Source organism: Thalassophryne amazonica, chromosome 23, assembly GCF_902500255.1.
Source record: "Thalassophryne amazonica chromosome 23, fThaAma1.1, whole genome shotgun sequence".
Taxonomy (NCBI): Eukaryota; Metazoa; Chordata; class Actinopteri; order Batrachoidiformes; family Batrachoididae; genus Thalassophryne; species Thalassophryne amazonica.
The window spans coordinates 20,662,940-20,682,791 of record NC_047125.1 but is presented as its reverse complement, the minus strand read 5'-3'; the positions used below and the strand labels follow the sequence as shown (position 1 = coordinate 20,682,791).

The 19,852-nt window shown below is 41.6% G+C and overlaps 1 protein-coding gene across 5 annotated transcripts in view; it reads left to right on the top strand.

Moving 5' to 3' along the window:
• The window catches only part of LOC117504557 (transcriptional-regulating factor 1-like), a 34,927-nt gene extending 16,195 nt beyond the window's left edge, over positions 1-18,732 (top strand). For 3 of the 5 annotated variants that reach the window (XM_034164004.1, XM_034164008.1, XM_034164007.1), the window contains exons 2-11: positions 5,018-6,423; positions 10,441-10,661; positions 10,786-10,985; positions 12,042-12,202; positions 12,297-12,400; positions 13,021-13,081; positions 16,617-16,705; positions 16,870-16,992; positions 17,846-17,946; positions 18,073-18,732. In XM_034164004.1, the coding sequence (XP_034019895.1) occupies positions 5,018-6,423; positions 10,441-10,661; positions 10,786-10,985; positions 12,042-12,202; positions 12,297-12,400; positions 13,021-13,081; positions 16,617-16,705; positions 16,870-16,992; positions 17,846-17,946; positions 18,073-18,577 (2,971 nt within the window). In that variant the 3' untranslated portion in view covers positions 18,578-18,732. Of the gene's footprint in view, positions 1-3,681; positions 3,896-5,017; positions 6,424-10,440; positions 10,662-10,785; positions 10,986-12,041; positions 12,203-12,296; positions 12,401-13,020; positions 13,082-16,616; positions 16,706-16,869; positions 16,993-17,845; positions 17,947-18,072 lie in introns of those variants that run through there. The other 2 variants (XM_034164006.1, XM_034164005.1) reach the window with 2 other exon arrangements.
• Positions 18,733-19,852: the final 1,120 nt, after the last annotated feature.

Here is a 19,852-nt window from a genome sequence, read left to right as displayed (position 1 = left end):
TGAACAACTGTATGAAAAAATAGTCCAACAGTTTAAGAACACACACACACACACACACACACTCAACCGCTTAGTTCAATCAAGGGTCGCGGGGGGCTGGAGCCTATCCCAGCAGTCATAGAGCACGAGGCGGGGTACACGCAGTACAGGACACCAGTCTGTCGCAGGGTCACAAACAGACAAACAAACACATTCACACCCACTCGCACACCTACGGACAATTTAAAGATTCCAATCCACCTAACCCACATGTCTTTGGATGTGGGAGGAAACCGGAGCACCCGGAGGAAACCCACACAAACACAGGGAGAGCATGCAAATTGAACCCATGACCTTCTTGCTGTGAGGCAGCAGTGCTAACCACTAAGCCACCATGCTGCCCAGCATAAGAACAATGTTTCTCAATATTCAATTGCAAGGAATTCAGGGATTCCATCATCTACAGTCCATAATATAATCAGAAAATTCAGAGAATCTGGAGAACTTTCTACACATAAGCAGCAAGGCTGAAAACCAACATTGAATGCCCGTGACCTTTGATCCCTTAGGCCAGGGGTGGCCAAGTTCGATCCTGGAGAGCCACATGCCTGACACTCTTAGTTGCCTCCCTGCTCCAACATACCTGAATCCAATGAAAGACTCGTTAGCAGACTTTTAATGAGCCTTTCATTGGATTCAGGTGTGTTGGAGCAGGGAGACAACTAACAGTGTCAGGAATGTGGCTCTCCAGGACCGAACTTGGCCACCCCTGCCTTAGGCGGCACTGCATTAAAAACTGACATCAATGTGAAAAGGATCTTACCGCGTGGGCTCAGGAACACTTCAGAAAACCAATGTCAATTAACACAGTTCGTCACTACAGCTACAATTACAAGTTAAAACTCTACCACGCAAAGTGAAAGCCATACATCAACAACATCCAGAAACGCCGCCGCCTTCTTTGGGCACGTGCTCATTTGAAATGGACAGATGCAAAGTGGAACAGTGTGCTGTGGTTCGATGAGTCCACATTTCAAATTGTTTTTGGAAATCATGGACATCATGTCCTCTGGAGGAAAAGAGGAAAAAAGACCATCTAGATTATTACCAGTGAAAGTTCAAGAGACAGCATCTGTGATGGTATGGGGGTGTGTTAGTGCCCATGGCATGGGCAACTTACATATCTGTGATGGCACCATCAATGCTGGAAGGTACATCCAGGTTTTGGAGCAACACATGCTGCCATCCAAGCAACGTCTTTTTCAGGGACGTACCTGCTTATTTCAGCAAGACAATGCCAAGCTACATTCTACCTGTGTTACAACAGCGTGGCTTTGTAGAAAAAGAGTGCAGGTACTAGACTGACCTGCCTGCAGTCCAGACCTGTAGCCCATTGAAAATGTGTGGCACATTATGAAACAAAATACAACAACGGAGACCCCGGACTGTTGAACAACTGAAGTCGTACATCAAGCAAGAGTGGGAAAGAATTCCACCTACAAAGCTTCAACAGTTAGTGTCGTCAGTTCCCAAACGCTTATTGAGTGTTGTTAGAAGGAAAGGTGATGTAACACAGTGATAAACATATCACTGTCCCAGCTTTTTTGAAACGTGTTGCAGGCATCCATTTCAAAATGAGCAGATATTTGCACAAAAACAATAAAGTTTATCAGTTTGAACATTAAATATCTTGTCTTTGTAGTGTATTCAATTGAATATAGGTTGAAGAGGATTTCCAAATCATTGTATTCTGTTTTTATTTACATTTTACACAACATCCCAACTTAATTGGAATTGGGGTTGTAAAGGTTGCCCCAGCAATTCTCTTTTTTTCAGTGTGTTATGGTGATCAGTGATGTCAAATTAATGAAATAATTGAAATGTACTTGAAGAAAGTTCCTGCAAACTGTGAATGTGTTCCTTTTAATGTTCGTGGTCTGTTCTTCAAGGACGCTACCACGAAATGTTATTTAAAGTGCTCCATCACTGTCTGCCATGGGTGTACTTAATGTGTGAACACAGTGTGTGTGTGTGTGTGTGTGGGGCAACGTGCTCAGAGGGTTCCCTGAACCCTCAGCGTTTGTCGCCGTCTTCCTTCCTGTTTTATTCACTCTCATTTCCTGTCAGATGAGTCAGCCGGAGACTTTTAATCCGATAAACATCTACAGTTAAATTGGTTAAACTCTGAGAAAGTAGTGTTTTATTGTATCATATGTATTGCAAAAGTGCAAAGTGGTGTTCTTTATTCCTTTTTTCAGTCATATGTATTTTTTTTATGTGTTACAACTACAGAACTATAGTATGTGATAGATTATCTCATTGTGCTTGTAGCTGTGTGTAGATGTTGTTGTGAACATAATAACGCAAAATCAGCGTATGTTAGATGCTGGATATTAACAGTAGCCCTGAGAGAGTCGATGAGCAGATCAGGTTTTAGGGTTGTTGTGTGCAAAGACTTGCAGACCAGGACAACATCTCTTCTGTGCCTCTTAGTTGCGGAATGCATCATCTTGACATCTTGGGGTATGTCTCATTGTGATGTTTGCAAGATTTTTCATACTCATGAAGACAGCCAAAATTTGAAATTACAGCCATACCGTGCATAAATCATAAATATTTGATATTTACACTCTTTGGACCTCACGTTGAACTGCTGTCATATCTGAATAAATCAATGATTGGCTTTTTCTCACCAGTTTCATTGGAGAGAGAGTTGATATTTACAGTTTACCTCACGTGGAACAGCTAATTCAGCAAACGCGTTGCTGTGATATTCAAACTAAATTGTCCTACTCATAAGGGGGCATCAATTTGGAGTTCTGGTTGCAACTCACTAGCAAAGGTGCTGTGAAGATACAAGCATAAATTTGGATAGTAAATGGAACCGACAAGGAATTTGATTGAAAATAATGATTTTTTTCCAACCAAATTTGGACCAAATATGGCACAAACTTGAGACGGATTCCAAAATTGCACTCGCAAAGTTAACCAGAGGTCACTCATGTAGGTGAAGGTCAAGATCTTTTGGGTCAAACATGCAACTGGAACCATCCTTATAGTCTTCATACCCAAAGCTACTATTGCCTCCTATCTAATAAATATAATTATAGTTTATGTTCCATTTTGGTTGACACTCCGCATTTTTGGTGGTGGTGGTGGGTTGTTTGTATTATTACTGTTAAGTTCAGAGAATGTGTAGAAAGGAGAAGAACAAAGCGACAGACTAGAAAAGGCTGAAAGAAACGAGAAGCAGACAGATAAAAACAGCTCACAGGAGGCTGAGAGAGAGATAAGGAAGGGCAAAGAGCCAGAGAAGAAGAGTAAGAAGAGATAAAGATAGCTGAAAGGAGGGAGATCCGTCAGCGTTTGTTTCCTCAGGATGTGGTTACCACGACGACAAGAGGCAGCGGCAACATCATTACCCTCTGGTCCCCTCTGACACCTGTGAGTGTGAGCGAGTATGAAAGTCAGTGTCTGTTTATGTGTGTGTGTGTGTAAAAAGGGTGTTTTACTGTAGTGGTGGGGACTTCGGCCTGAGTGCGCAGTGGCAACACAAATGGGCGTCTCAAGCGTTTTCTTTCAGTTAAGCGGTCAGGATTTGGGTTGAGGGCTAGAAACCCAACGCAAGTCAAAATAAATACAAGTGTGTATATGAGAGTGTGCTGTCAAACACATCAGAGAGAGAGAGAGAGAGAGAGAGAGAGAGAGAGAGAGAGAGAGAGAGAGAGAGAGAGAGAGAGAGAGAGAGAGAGAGAGAGAGAGAGAGAGAGGAAGAACGATGTGAGTGGCTGAAAACTTGAAAGGGGAAATAATTAAACGAACATTCAAGACAGTGAAGAGGGAAGGCAAGAAGCATGAAGAGAACCACCAGAACCTGAAAACATGAATATAAGACAGAGAGAAACGCCACAGACTGGTAAAAAAAAACAAACAAAAAAAAAAAACAAGAAAAGAAAAGCAACTTAAAGATGTACAGTATATATGTCTCTCCATCTTCCGTCATTGTTTCTCTTTCTGACTCACTTTGTCCTACTTCAGGCATAATGCGGTCACAAGAAAGAAACCTCTAAAGACCAAAAGACGGAACGCAATGGAACATGTTTTTTTATTTTATCTTTTTTGTTTTGTTTTTTTTAAGCAGGATGGTCTTCAAAATCATACTTTATGAAAGAAATTGCATTTGAAAAACCACAGTATGAAGTTTGAAGGTTTTTGCAGAACGGGCTCAGTAATAGTTACCGTCAAAGCTCGGCTGGTTTCCTTTTAGTGACAGGTTAGCGCTGGTGTTTATATATTTTTCTCCGCTTGTCGGATTATGTGGTAAAACCTTTTCATGCCAAGTTAAAATGTTTCACCGCCGCTTTAAAGTTCTTAAGGCACCATTGTTCAAACTCTGCAGATGTCTGTAGCTAAGCTAGCTGTTTAGCTAGTTAGGTAGCTATCTCTACAAGAGTGATGTACAGCAGCTACGAAAATGTTTATTTTTGATTTCTCAAAATTATTTCATGTAGCAATTACCCAGGAGGCCGCAGGGATGCAGACAACAAAGTTACAGAGAGAGTATGTGATGATGCTAGCGCACGGACTCGAACATTCAGGTGGAAAGTCCTATTTAAGCCCTGAGGCCCCTTGGTGCTGATGCTTATTTCCAGATTCCATAACAACTCTCCTGGACAGTACACCAGTCCATCACAGGATACTTCCCCGGTCAATACCAGTACCCATTTGGGTCCAGTCCATTTGGGTGGACTGGGATGATGCAAATAAATGGTCTTGTCCCAGTACATGCATGACCGACAATCAAACCGAGGTTTACTTGTTGGTCGCCCACCTCTTATCCCGCTAAGCTATCTGCTTTGATGGAATGTATAGAATTAGCTTGAAATTGTTTGTACTATTACATATTATTACAAAATTTGTCTGGCTCTTATTCAACTACTGGTGAGGAAAAGATATTTATGGTCAGCTTCGCTCGTTTAATAATATGGATAGCTTAATATCCATACCTGACCTGTTTCTGTCTTCTGGCACTTCCTAGTCAAACACACAGAGTCATCATGGAGGACCGATCATCCCCTCATACCTTCTCCAATGTACACCATCATCGCCACCGCCTGTCCTTTCACCTCACCTTGCCTGGCCTTCAAACCCTGGAAGCTGGATACCCATCCTCTCTGCTCCCTTCTCTGGATGCCTTGGAATCATATGGAAGTACAGGAGAGGAACCTGCAACCTTATTTCCAAATTCAAACACGTCGTCTTGGGGAAGACGTGAGAGTACTGACAGTGACAAAGGCCTTGCGAATTTAAGTGAAAGTGGTTTGGAAGGAGATGCTAGCTTAGGAGGTCACCTTGACAGAAATGGCACTTATGGCAGCCATTTTGCTGAGCCGTGGTACGGCAGTGGGAAAACCGAGGACATTTGGGATGACGGAGAAAGTTGTGAAAGCCCAACAGATGATTTTTATAGCACATCTCATTCCTACGAGAACACAATTGATGCTTTCTTTCCCAGAAGCAGTGATAAAAGAGAGGGGGATTTTAGTTTTGGGTGCAATCACAGAGCCCGAGCTAATTCTAATAGCTGTGATAACGTTAGTGTTGAAGCTAAAAGTGAGATAGTTTACAACAGGGGACCTAACATTATTAAACAAAATCTCCCATACAACAGAAGCAAAACTGGTCGGTTTAGTGACAGCAGTGTGGACTATTGTGGGACAGATTCTTGGGTCAATGATAACTACTTTGGGAAGGAAGAAGGGTCCAGCAGTGGCTCCACTGAGGATCAGCTTCCACCACTAGAGGCGCTGCGAACACCCCGACTGAGCAACTCTCCTAGTCAAACAGCATGTGGCGGATGGCAAGGAGGTCAGTCGTCATGTCCACCAGTGAGATCTCCTTTAGGCACTGATACTGGGACATACACCCAGAAATTGGACTCTTTCTCAGAGGCTTTTCTCTCCCAGCGGAAGAGAAGATTTCCCATGATTCCGATTGGGGATTCCTTTGGACACTGGGAAGGAGAAGTAACTGGTTCAACCAAGTCGAGCCACAACTGTGCTTTTGATTCCAACTCCTTCCTGCCTCCATCCTCCTCGTCTCCTGCTCATCTTTCAGTTCCATCATTCCCCTCACCTCCTGCAACCTCTCACTTCATGTCTTCAGTCCTTAGTCCTCCTCCCACACCTTTGCCCCCTCCTCCGGTTCTGTCACCCTTCAAAATGGACTCTCCCGGTGCACCTGGGGGAACCGGTCATTCAGAAGCACTTAGTACGATCCAGTGTTTCCCACCATGTATTAAGTCTCTCCCTCCTGCCCACTCCTCTGGGATAATGTGGAAGTTTCCACTGCTGTCACATTGCTTCCCACATTTGTCCGGTGACCCCAACAATTCTGAGGGTGACCTAAGAGCTTTGCACAGCAATGACTACAACACCATCACAGGTAAGACAATTTATGCTTGTTTTTTTCTGCTTTGCAATGTCATACAAACAGTACTGGTCTTGGTGGACACCAGACCTAGGTTTTCAAAATACTGGACAGTAACAAGCCAATTTCAGCAAAAACAGTAATTGCAGGTCAGCTAAGGTAAGACTATTATATTTTGCAATTTAAATAAATAAATAATGTGCTGAGATTTCAAATGTATAATTAGATTGTACATTCACCTCACCGATGATTGGTCATTGGCCACAAGAAGCAGTTTAGTCATGTTTTGTGCCTTGTACAATAACATTAATGAGCTCATTAGCTCTCATTACTAATGCAGTGTTAGCATTATAAATAAATAAAGTGCAGCGTTTCTAAATATTTAATTACATTACATGTACCTCAGTTCTGATTGTCTGTTCAGTTGTAACAAGAGGGAGTTTACTTGCATTTTGTACCTTGTACAATAACATTAATTAACCCGTTAGCTTCTGCTGGTTAATGAAGTGTTTGCATTATAAATAAATAATGCACTTATTAAATTAATTTTGTTTCTTGTTGCATGAAGCAACAACTTTTTGACCAGTATGACTTATATATTTTTTCCTTTTCATTCTGAATTTTTGGACAGATGCAATTGTTTCCGAATTTTTTTTTTCTTTTTAAGTTGCTGAACACGTGGCAGTTGATGGTAGTTATGAGGGTTTTGTAGGTGAGAATATCATGTTTTCACTTTTCACATACAGAGCTAAAGTCATACTTTCTTTTGCCTGTGAGAAAAAAATTGGATTGTAATTGACCAAGAAATGCAACCAAGTTCAAATGGTTCATATTGTGCATGACTGGTTATTTTTGACATACTTATACAGTGCACATCCAGAAAGTATTTACAATGCTTCACTTTTCACACATTTTGTTATGTTACAGCCTTATTCCAAAATAGAATAAATTCATTTTTCCCCTCAAAATCCTGTTCACAACACCCCATAATGACAACATGAAAAAAAGTTTTTTTTGTGTTATTAAAAATAAAAAAAAAACTAAGGAATCACATGTACATAAGTATTCACACCCTTTGCTCAATACTTTGTTGGTGCACCTTTGGCGGCAATTACAGCCTTAAGTCTTGAATATGATGCCACAATGCGGCACAGCTATCTTTAGGCAGTTTGCCCATTCCTCCTAGCAGGATCTCTCAAGCTCCATCTGGTTGGATGGGGAGTGTCGGTTCACAGACATTTTCACATCAGAATCAGAATCAAAATCAGAATCTAATTTATTGCCAAGTAAGTTCTCACATACAAGGAATTTGATCTGGTGTCATTGGTGCATAAACAACTGGAGTCAAATATGCAAATAAACAAATAGGCAAAACTATGTTCACTGTCAAATAAATATAACATAGTGGAATGAGGCTGTGCAAAGGTATGCAGATGTACAGTACCTTTCAGTGCAGGGATGATCAATCTGTACTTTGTGGGAGTGGGGGAGGAGGGCAGGTTAAATGGGGTCTCTGGCATTATTCATAAGTCTTGCTGCCAACGTCACATCTTTCCCGAGATGTTCAATCAGATTCAGGTCTGGGCTCTGGCTGGACCACTCAAGGACATTCATAGAGTTGTCCTGACGCCACTCCTTTGATATCATGGCTGTATGCTTAGGGTCATTGTCCTGCTGAAAGATGAACCGTTGCCCCAGTCTGAGGTCAAGAGCGCTCTGGAGCAGGTTTTCATCCAGGAGAAAGTTGTGAAAGCCCAACAGATGATTTTTATAACACATCTCATTCCTACGAGAACACAATTGATGCTTTCTTTCCCAGAAGCAGTGATAAAAGAGAGGGGGATTTTAGTTTTGGGTGCAATCACAACCCTAACCCTAACCCTAACCCTGATTCGTCTCCCAATTCCTGGCGCTGAAAAACATCCCCACAACATGATGCTGCCACCACCATGCTTAACTGTAGAGACGGTGCCTGGTTTCCTCCAAACATGACACCTGTCATCCACGCCAAAGAGTTCAATCTTTGTCTCATCAGACCAAAGATTTTTCTTTCTCATGGTCTGAGAGTCCTTCAGATGCCTTTTGTCAAACTCCAGGCTGGCTGCCATGTGCCTTTTACTACGGAGTGGCTTCCGTCTGACCACTCTACCATACAGGCCTGATTGGTAGATTGCTGCAGAGATGGTTGTCCTTCTGGAAGGTTCTCCTCTCTCCACAGAGGAATGCTGGAGCTCTGACAGAGTGGCCATCGGATTCTTGGTCATCTCGCTGACTGAGGTCCTAGTCCCCCGATTACTCAGTTTAGACAAGCAGCCAGCTCTAGGAAGAGTCCTGGTGGATCCAAACTTCTTCCATTTATGGATGATGGAGACCACTGTGCTCATTGGGACCTTCAAAGCAGCAGAAATGTGTCTGTACCCTTCCCCAGATTTCTGCCTTGAGACAATCCTTTTTCAGAGGTCTACAGACAATTCCTTTGACTTCATACTTGGTTTGTGCTCTGACATGCACTGTCAACTGTGGGACCTTATACGTATGTAGACAGGTGTGTGTCTTTCCAAATCATGTCCAATGAAATGAATTTAACCCAGGTGGACTCCAATTAAGCTGTAGAAACACCTCAAGGAGTTTCATGGCAAAGGTTGTGAATATTTGTGTAAATGTGATTTCTTAGGGGTTTTATTTAAATAAATTGATAAAATTCTTTAAAAAAACTGCTTTTCACATTGGCATTATGGGGTATCGTGTGTAGAATTTTGAAGAAAAAATGAATTTCATTCATTTTGGAATAAGACTGTAACATAAAATGTGGAAAGAGTGAAGCACCGTGAATACTTTCCAGATGCAATGTATACGCGTACATTTGAAGAAGTGCTTTGTGTGATTTGTTGAATTGATGCATGCATTCCAGGTGACCAGGTTCCAGGTGACCAAGAACCCGATGGTCTGTCAGAGCTCATCGGGTTCTTGGTCACCTCCCTGACTAAGGCCCTTCTGTCAGAATCATTCAGTTTAGAAGTGCAGTCAGCTCTAGGAAGAGTCCTGGAACTTTTTCCATTTATGAATGATTAAGGCCACTGTGCTCAATGGGACCTTCAAGCAGCAAAAATGTTTCTGTACCCTTCCCCAGTTTGGCGCCTTGAGACAATCTTGCCTCAGAGGTCTACAGACAATTCCTTTGACTTCATGCTTGGTTTATGTTCTGGCATGCACTGTCAACTGTGGGACCTTATATGTAGACAGGTGTGTGTTTTTCCAAATCATGTCCAATCAACTGAATTTACCCCAGGTGGACTCCAATTAAGCTGTAGAAACATTTAAAGGATGATCAGTGGAAACAGGATGTACCTGAGCTCAATTTAGAGCTTCATGGCAAAGACTGTGAATATTTCTGTACATGTGATTTCTTTACAAAAAAAAAAAAAGAACTTTTTTCACATTGTCATTATGGAGTACTGTGTGTAGAATTTTGAGGAACAAAATGAATTTCATCCATTTTGGAATAAGACTGTAACATAAAATGTGGTAAAAGTGAAGCGCTGTGAATACTTTCTGGATGCACTGTATTTCCAAATTTGGCATCAATCGGGTATGTACGGTCAAAGTTATGGTCTTCATAAATAAATAGTGAATATTCCAGAGATCCCTTTTTGACCCCCTAATCAATGGCGCTCTTTAGTCAGGGTATGCCACATGCATATGTACCAAGCTTGGCAACAGTTGGGCACGCACAAGCATTTCTTTCTCATGCCAAAATCAACAGCGTTCTTTTGGTTGTGGTTTGTAACACACATACATTCCAAGTTTGGTAGCAGTGAGGCTTGTGCCACAGAACGTACCGCACTCAGAAGCAATTTTGCTGTTAGAAAATGTACCATTACCTTGTCTTTTGACATTTTACCCAAAAGTCAATAAACTTTAAATGCCACCAGGGCCCGACCTGTCTGCTACTTGATCATATGATAATGTTTATGTTCTCCATATGCCACTAAACATGGTAGAATTAATTATTTGCTGTTTTTACTCTTTCAGGCTCACATGACCTCCATCAGAGCCCCGAATCATCGCTCCCGCCTCCTGCATTAAATCGAACATCTCTCCATCTGTCCAGAGCTCTCTGTCCTGCCAAAATTCCTGCACTCCATCCTCCTTTCTGCGCTCCCTCTCCTCCGTCGGGCCAACGCCGTGATTCAGGAGAAAAGATCGCACATCCTGTGGTTTCCCAGAAAGGAAAGAACCGATCACAACTAAAGGTATAGAACCTTGATGTTTGTTGCCATGGGAACCGACAGGAGGTGGTTTTAAAGAGTCACACACGAAAAGCAATTGCATGTCATTAAAACTCCAGTTCTTGAAAAGACCTTTGTGTTCTGGCAGCAGCAATCTGCTTCAGTCTACACTGGAACTCCATTTCCCAGTATCCTTCACTCCAGCAAGCATCCAGAGAGGAGCCACTACACTCCTCGTCCCCTCCTCTGTCCAGTCCGTCGAGGGACAGGGCTCTACTCCTCCCTGTCCTCTCTCCATCACAGTGAAGACGGGGCAGCAGACATTAAGGAGGAGCACGATGTGTCCCCGTGAGTGAAATTAAACACAGATGACTGAAAAAAATAACGCAATGCTAAAATACGCTCGGCCATATGAGCATTGTGTTCTTTATAATGTGCAGTTGTTTAATTCGTTATTAAGATCCTATTGTCTTACGTACAATTTGTACATGTTCAATAAAGCCCCTCAATCAATCAATCAAAAATAATATTTACGCTTTAACGACATCTGCATAACGCCTTGAGTGTGCGTGTAAATGAGCTTTTGACAAGAGCAGAAGTTGTGCAAATCAAGGAATATTTGTAGATCACCCGCTGTGAATTTGCAGGTATTAATAAGACCAGTTTAACTCCATAGGAAGTTAGCTTTGAGTTAGCGAAAGTCAGCGTGCACGCTCACGTCCGCAATCTTGCTTTGGAGGTGTTATTAGGTTCCAAAAACAGCATTTTCAGTTTTAGTAGTGTTTATTTCTCACTCGCTTTTACATAATAAGTGACAAAGAGGTTATATGAACACACAAACGAAATGGAGTTTTGCAGCTAGCTAAACCAACATGTGACATGATCAGGCTAACGTCAGCGAAATGTCTTCTAAATCACTTCAGAGGTGTTATTAGGTTTCAAATATGGCGTTTTGAGTTTTATAAGTGTTTATTTCTCCCTAGCTTTTGCATAATATATGAGAAACATGTTATATAAATACATGAAACAATTTTATACAAACCTGCCACTGACATCACGCGAAGATCTAGTCTGACTAGCTGTCACCCCCGCCACTCAAAAACCAACCAAACAAAAAACAAACAAAAAACGAACAGATTGAAACAGAATGTGACATGTTAACCTCTTAAAATACCTCTTAAAATAGGTCAAGGTTAGCCATCTTTGAACTTGTCCAAGGTCTGTATCCCAAGAATGTTCCCTGTGAATTTGAAACCTCTGGCAGTAGTAGGACTGGACTTATGCTGAGCACAGACAGACGGACGGACGGACGGATGCAAAGTCTTCGCAATACCCAATGGCCATATTTGATGGCCTTGGGTAAGAATTAAAATGTTCACTTTTGTTCTGTTATTTTCTCTCCAGGCACATCAACTTGGGTTCGGATTTCCAGGCTGAGCTGCTGTCTTGCCCTACGGAGGATGGAGGGTTGTGGGTGGGGTCACCGGAAGAAGAGTTTCCCAGGGAACAGTTGCTGTGGAAACCATGGGACGAGTTGCAGGAGAGCAGCGACATACAACAGCAAGGTAAGATATAGTTTTCTGAAGATATCAGACATTTATTTGTGTTTAGAAACTGTCTCACATGTGTGTTTTTGTATTTGTGGGGACGTCCACGTAGTGGAGAAGCTGCTGTCCATGTGTAGTTCCAGCTGCCTTCCAGGAGGGGGCAGTAACATAGAGCTGGCTTTGCACTGTCTGCACCACTGTCAGGGAAATACAATGGTAAGAATCCATCCATCCACCCAAAGGAGATTTTTTCTTTCTATCATCTTTCTCTTTCCTTCCTTTGCTCCTTCTGATTTTTCTTTTCTCCTCTCATTCCTTCCTTCTGTCATTGCTCTTCTCCACTCATAATGCCATTTCCTTTCTTCTTTCCTTTTCCTCTGTCTTTCATTTATTCCTTTCCTCTTTCTCTCACTCCTTTCTCAATTCTCTTTTCACTTCCTTCCTTTTCTGCCTTTCTTTCCTTGTTTTGTATTCTTCTTTCCTTGCTCCTCTCCACTCTTTATTCCTTTCCTCCTCATCTCATCTTTTCCCTCTCTCATTTCATCCTTAATTCTCTGCTTTCTTTCTTCCATTCTTTCCTTCTGTCTTTTACTTCCCTCTGTTCTTCCTGTGTTCCTTCTCTTTCTGTCCTGCTTTTCTCCTCTTTCATGTCCCTGTCTTTTCTTACTCGTTTCCTTACTTTTCTCCATCCTTTACTCCCCCTTTTCTTTCTTTCATTCTTCCCTTTCCTTCCTTCCTCCTTTTTACATACAATTGTTCCTCTTCATTATCACTGTATGCCTCATCTGTGCCCGGCGCTTTTCCCTCCCTCTCCTCCATCCCTCTCTTTTGTGCAGGCGACACTGGAGATGTTATTGTTCTCAGAGCCCTCACCGACAGGAGACTACCACTACTCTGGTAACCTTTGATCCTTCACCAATAGTGTTGGTTTTAAACAACCTGCTGTAGGTTAAATTTACATTTCGTGTTCAGGTGACCTTTTATGTCTTGATTAAGTTCAGGAGAAACTTGTTACACTAACACCTGGAAACTATCAATCAAACAGCCCAAACATTGTGCAGAATATCTCCATTAAAGTATAGAGTAATTTTAAAACATTTAACAATTAAAATGACTTTCACGTGCTATTTTTTCATTTTTCCACCAGATTTAACAAGACTGAGCTGCTTCCATGTTTTGCGCACTATCATTAATATTATGAACAGAACCCTGCACTCATATCTGTGTTTGCCTCAAATCACAAGTCAGTCCAGTTTGCTTCTACTGGTTGGTACTTTCATCACTTTTAACAATCGGACAGGAAAGTGAAAGTAAGTATTGTGAGTGGCGTACTTTTTCAGCACAATAAACTCTGATGATGTGAGTCAGCAATGAATGAATCGTTCCCACCACAGATACAATAGTGGCCTTTTTAAAAGTCCAAACCTCCTGCCTTTTTTTTTGTAGCATCCTGCCACTCCCATTTTTCTTTGTCTGTGCGGTGCATGTAAATTAGCCAGGGACTATATTAAGTACAGAGCAGACATTGTTCTGCATAATACAGAGTGTCTACTCAGGCGAGTGTATTACACTTGATGAGGGTCAGCATTTAGCCATTGAAAATCTCTGACATTTTGTGAAGTCACTGTTTAATGCCTGCAGAACCCAGGTTGAAAATTGCTGAATAATTTTTGCTCTTGTCTTCAGTATACCTCTGTAATTTGTAATTGTTCATGGAGATATTTATGAATAAGGTCTGATTGGAAAGTTCATAGGCTAACTATGGTGCTCTTGTGCGATGAGGTTTTGTAGCAAGCTGTGGAAGTTGGCATATTACTCTGTTTATCATTTGGGCTGTTGAAAGTCAAGTCAAGTCATGTCTGGGAATATGTGCTGGTGTTGTACTTTGCTGCATCCACAACACCACGGAACAGCCTTGGGTCCTGGGTGGCAACGACCCAGGCAGACAACCGGTCCATTTCCACGTCTCTAAAATAGCCATCTATCTGTCACAGCTAGGTGAAACGTGGGTGTCCCCTTGGACTTCTTCAGCTACTGGGGTCCTTGACACTCCAGGGCTTGACATAAACCAATTTGCCCCACTGGCCCACAGGGCCCGTAGAATTTAGAATAGCGTAGGACCACTGGCCCATGGTTTTGTGTGCGAGAGTTCAGAATATTCCACCCTGAAATCCTGCAAATAAAACTGCTTATATAATATAAACCATTCCAGAAAAAAACATAAAATAGTCTATGGACCATGAAGTTAAAAAAATATAATTTATCAGAGGGCATTCTCAAGTGTAAAAAATAAAGTGACTCCCATAAAATTTAGAGGGCATTTTTTTTTTAGCAACCTTCAGAGTTGGCTAACTCACAGTCAGAAATGTAAAATACAGATGTACGTCCATATCAAAACTAAAAAGTATGCCTTGTCTGGATTGGAGTTATAGATCTAAAAATTGAAAAAAAAATTATGCTTGGCTCCTTTGCTAATGTTGTCACCGTGGGGTTTCCTTTTAAACTAGCTTCAAAACAGCCAGGGTCTACCAGGACCAAGCATATACTTTACTTACTTGTCAGCATACGACGGATAGGCCCCGCAGATTTGGCAGAAAACCTCATTCTTCTCTTGGTCATGACCAAGCCACAGCCATTTCTGTGGCCAGAACGGGACAAAACCTCTCTTCCTCTTGTTTCTTTCATATAGCCTGTCTCTCTCCCTTAACTCATCATCCCTAAGATCCCTCTTCTGGCCAATTCCTTTCACGAAACTCTTTCCTGGTTGTTGTCCGGGTTTGGGTGGTTGTATTTTAAACATATTTCAATTTGAATTTCAAAGCGTTCTGTTAGATTTGCATCTTGTTTGTCTTCATTACCTGCAGCTTCCCACACATTTAAGGATGCTAACGAACATTGCTGAAGATCAGTGACGGAAACGTCCGAACGCACACTTCACGCATCGACAACATACATTTCAATGTGCGCGAGATTCTGCGGGAGCATGGAGCGTGATGCGAGACCAAAACAAACATGGCGGACTCTGTGAAATTTGATGACATGGAGATGCAAAGAAATTTGACTTTGCCGCTGCAAAATATGGTAAAATAAATTGAATTTTGCGTATTTTTGTAGTGGCCCGAGCGGGCCATCATTTGATAATTTGTACTGGCCTGTAGTGGCCCGAAAATGGGCCAAATCTGCACCGGGCCAGCAGGCAAATGGTTATGTCGAGCCCTGCACTCAGGCACCTGTGCACTGGATCATGCACAGAGAAATGGGCCACATGGCCAAAATGTCAACGCTGACGCTCTCTCACAATGCAATACTCTTCATCATAGTCTCTCTTAGTAACCGTGTGTTTGACACAAAGTTATTCCAGCCATACCCAAGGATCCTTTGAAGCCACCTAGTACCAAAGACATTCAGTAGTCACCTTAGGTCACTGATTAGCGTCCAAGTCTCACAACCATACAGCAAGACAGGCAGCACTAGGACACTAAAGACTTGGATCTTCATTTGCCTGAAAGATTTCGGTATCGCCAAACTCCACCATTGGAAGATTGTCCACAAACACAATGCCCCTTGCATCCCAGAATAATGAGGCCATTGCCTTTCCCGCAAACCAGATATCTTGCTTGTATTCAAGATGGGCCAGAAGACACAGTAACCATTAACCAAGTAGAAACCACTGACCTTCAAAGTTAGCAAAATGGGAACTCTATCACCAGAGATGCCAGTGGCATTACTGACCCAATCAGGATTTATTTTCTTTTTGCTCATCACTATGTGGTGAACATGATCAGCTCGTGGGTCATCTTCTCCAAGTTCTAGATGACACTGTGGTGCCCAATTCTTTACCCTTTTTTAGGAATATTCTCTACCACCAACTTTCAACATCTTCTACCTGGAAAAAGAAACAGTGAATTTAGTTACCATACTGGGCAGCATGGTAGAGTAGCAGTCAGCACCCTTGTTTCCCACCAAGAAGGTCTGTAGTTCAAAACCAACCCACCTGTGCCCCAGTCTTCTACATCTGGAGTTCCACCAGAAAGGGCCTACAGTCTAAAATTTGAACCAAATCAATTTTTGCTTTTCTCAAGCAACAGTGACAAGCTATATATATATATATATATATATATATATATATATATATATATATATATATATATATATATATATATATATATATATACAGTAAGTTACATACTTTACATATACTGGATTTACACTTTCATCTGTCATTACGCCTTTATAGTCATCATACTAAGTTTTCAGCTGACCCTTGTACTTTGTAGCAGTAACCACTCTTGACAATCTGGGATAACAGAGGCTTAGAGTTCTCTGTTCAGCAGCCATTCATGTGAGGTTGCTGCATGATGTGACACGTTTCAAACCACTTGGCAATGAAACAAACATTTTGTTTTCAACACTTAAATCTGTCTCTTTGCAGGTAGTGATTTGTGGACAGATACCGAAAGGATTTCCTTCAGTGCAGCTCTGGAGATGTATGGAAAAGACTTTTCCCTCATACAAAAAATGGTACAATACATTTAATCCACTTTGCGTGCGACTTAATGCAAATTCTCCAGCAGATTTTGTCCCGATTTTACATTATTCAGCTGTACATACAACTGTACAAACCCACTGCTGACATATATACAGTTTGAAAGGTCTGAATCACATTTTCTTATATTTGCGTACAGGTAAAAACGAAGACCGTGCAGCAGTGTGTTGAGTCGTACTACTTGAGGAAGAAGCTCCTGGATAAGCAGAAAAAACAGAAGCAGGAGGAGGCCAGAGAAGTGGGCATGGAGCAGCCGAAAAGTGTAAGATTCGGGCTGAAGTGATTCGTGCCCACCCCCAGCTATGATTAGTCATGATGTCACATGAGCGGTGGCTTGATGTGGGCTCAATCTGGGCAGGAAGATGCATAGTGAATAATGATAAGCGTGTCGTGAAGCCTGTATCAAATCGTACTGTTTTTTTTAAAAAACAGTACGATTTGATACCATGAAATGTCAAATGCTTCATGCTAACATAGCATTTGCAAAATATCACTACTTTTGCAAGCAAAATGACCAAAGTTCACTTTTTTAAAATTCATTTTCTTAACTGTTATCTCAGCCACCCTCAACTGCGAAATCAATCAACTGTTGGACTATGTGCACCTGCCCCCCGCTGGCGTGGAGTAACATGAAAATGAAAAGCTTATTTTTTTATATAGTTATGGCTCCAGGGATTTTGACTTTATACTCTGACATTTGTTTGAACCAACATTGGCAACCAGACACTCTACCTGTCGAATGTCCAGTGCTTCAAAGTTTGGAACTTTGGGGGTTCTCATGGTTTCTCGCTGTGTTTGACAGTCTGAGTTACTTTGCCCTTTGTGTCTTCACTGAACATGTCCCAGCTGATCCACAAACTCACAAATACCACTCATCCAGAGGCACTCTGATTCTGCAAGAGTCTCTTATTGCCCGTTGTCATTAGTGAAATCCTTCTACTCTGGTACGCTGGGTTTGGTTGAATCATGCACTCTGATTTCTTGCAGATACTGTGGAGTTTAAGATGATGTAATTTTGTGTAATGAGAAAATACACGCTGTGGTGATCCACTGCTGAATGCAGTTAAAATGGTCCAACACAGGGAGGTGGCTTATCATTCACTCTGTCTTTGAAGGTACCACCCATCTGTCAACCAGTAAACAGGCATTTTGGACTGCAAGAGGCGGTTCCTGTTCCCTCATTGGCCAGCTTCTTCCCTTGCAAGCTGTGTGGCAAGTAAGTCGGACCGCTCACTGCAGAGAACACTCAAGCACAGCCAACAAGACAAGCCTGCATTTGGTTTGGATTTGAGAGTCTTCTTTTCAGTCTTTCATTCCCATTCCCTTCCTCTTCTCGCTCCAGAATGTTCTATAAAATCAAGTCTCGTAATGCTCACATGAAGATCCACCGGCAGCCTCAGGATGACTGGAATGACAAGCGACTCCAGCACCAACTTCTCACCCAGCGTTTTGCCCTCAGTCGTCCCACCAACCATATTGTGCTTCCGACGCAAGTTCAACCCTTTTCCTCCTCTGGCCTCACAGTTACTTCTAGCAACAACAGCGATGCAGATAATATTCTCAACTCCATTGCTGTTACCAGTAACCATACCGCCACTGCCAGTGCCACTAGTGTTCTAGACCACAGCAGTGTACTCGCATATAGCGGCAGCACACCAAACTGTCATATTACCAACCCCAATTCTGGCATGAATCAAAGAGACCCTGCTTCTGTCATACCTGTCCACCAACCATGGAGCTCATTTGGACATTGCCAAGAACCCAGTACCTTCTACTGCGAGCCAAAGGTGGAGGAACCCTTAGGTATTGAGACCATCGCAGAAAAGAGCCCAATGAACTGGTCGTAGTGTTTAATTCTACCAGAATCATTCCTGTCAGTGAGATCTAAGAAACTCCTTCAATCGTTTTCAAGTACTATTGACCTAAATATGACAAAACTGCATTTTGTAAATTATGTACTTAAAAGTATATTTAATTTTTTTATTCAGAGTTTGAATAAAATTTTGTAACTTTGTGTTTGTTTGTGATGTTTGAAAGGTGACATAAGAACCCTACAATCCAAACCTTAAGTTCTCAACGCCATTTAGTGGTAAAGTTTCAAACTGCAAGCCATCCAATACCCTGTAATTGTGTTCTCATGAAGGATGTAAAGTGCACGTTAATGCATGCTCCCAAGAGGACCCAGCAAAGTTTGTGCAGCTAACAACATGGACTTGGACGTTACTCCACCATCCCACTGTATAGACATAAAACTGGGATTAGTGGCGTCCAGTTGACCTTCACTGTCTATTACCGAGTGTTCTATAAAAGAAAACAAATTTTACATTCTACACTATGAATTTTCCATTGTTTTCAAACATTCTCACAGTCATCCATATGGTTTTGCAAAATCCTGCTGAACATGCAAAACAACCAACAGACACGTGGGTGAATCATTACACATGCAGGTGGCTAAAAGGCTTTGATATGACACCGTAATGGGCTAATATTGACCGAGGGAGTCCATTTCTGACCACTTTGACTACGTGTGTACTGGTTTACAAGACCTGTTGATGGTTAACTTTCATAGTGTGCATGTGCGTGACGATAGGCGTGTAAATACACACTAATGTCCAGAAATATTTGTAAAGTCCAAAAGGCCATTAAATTGACCTAATTCCTAAATTTAAAAAGCTGTTTGCAAAATATTCCAATAATATATGATCATAATAACAATTTTCAACAATATTCCTTCAATGCCTTTGGTATTCCATGGAATGAAAAACGGTATTGTTGAGTTTTCTGTTGAATGTACAAGTTTTATTAGTGTGGTCTATCAAAATGTGATGGGCCAAAATCTTTTGTAGCAACTGTGAGATAATTATACAAAAAATATGTGCAATAACATTAAAAGTGAAAGGCAAAATTATTTAATAAAATCACTAACTGTGTTGCAGCCTAATGTTACCCGATGAACACATTATTGGAATGCAAGTAAGTTTAGCAGCCTTGGTCCTGGGCCTCAGCCAGGCTAATAATAAAAATCCATTAGTGTCACGACTTGGAAAAACTGGACTGTTAAAACGCCAAATTTAAACTTTTCAGAGGAAATTTCAACTCAAAGGCTTTTTTGGTTTTGCACT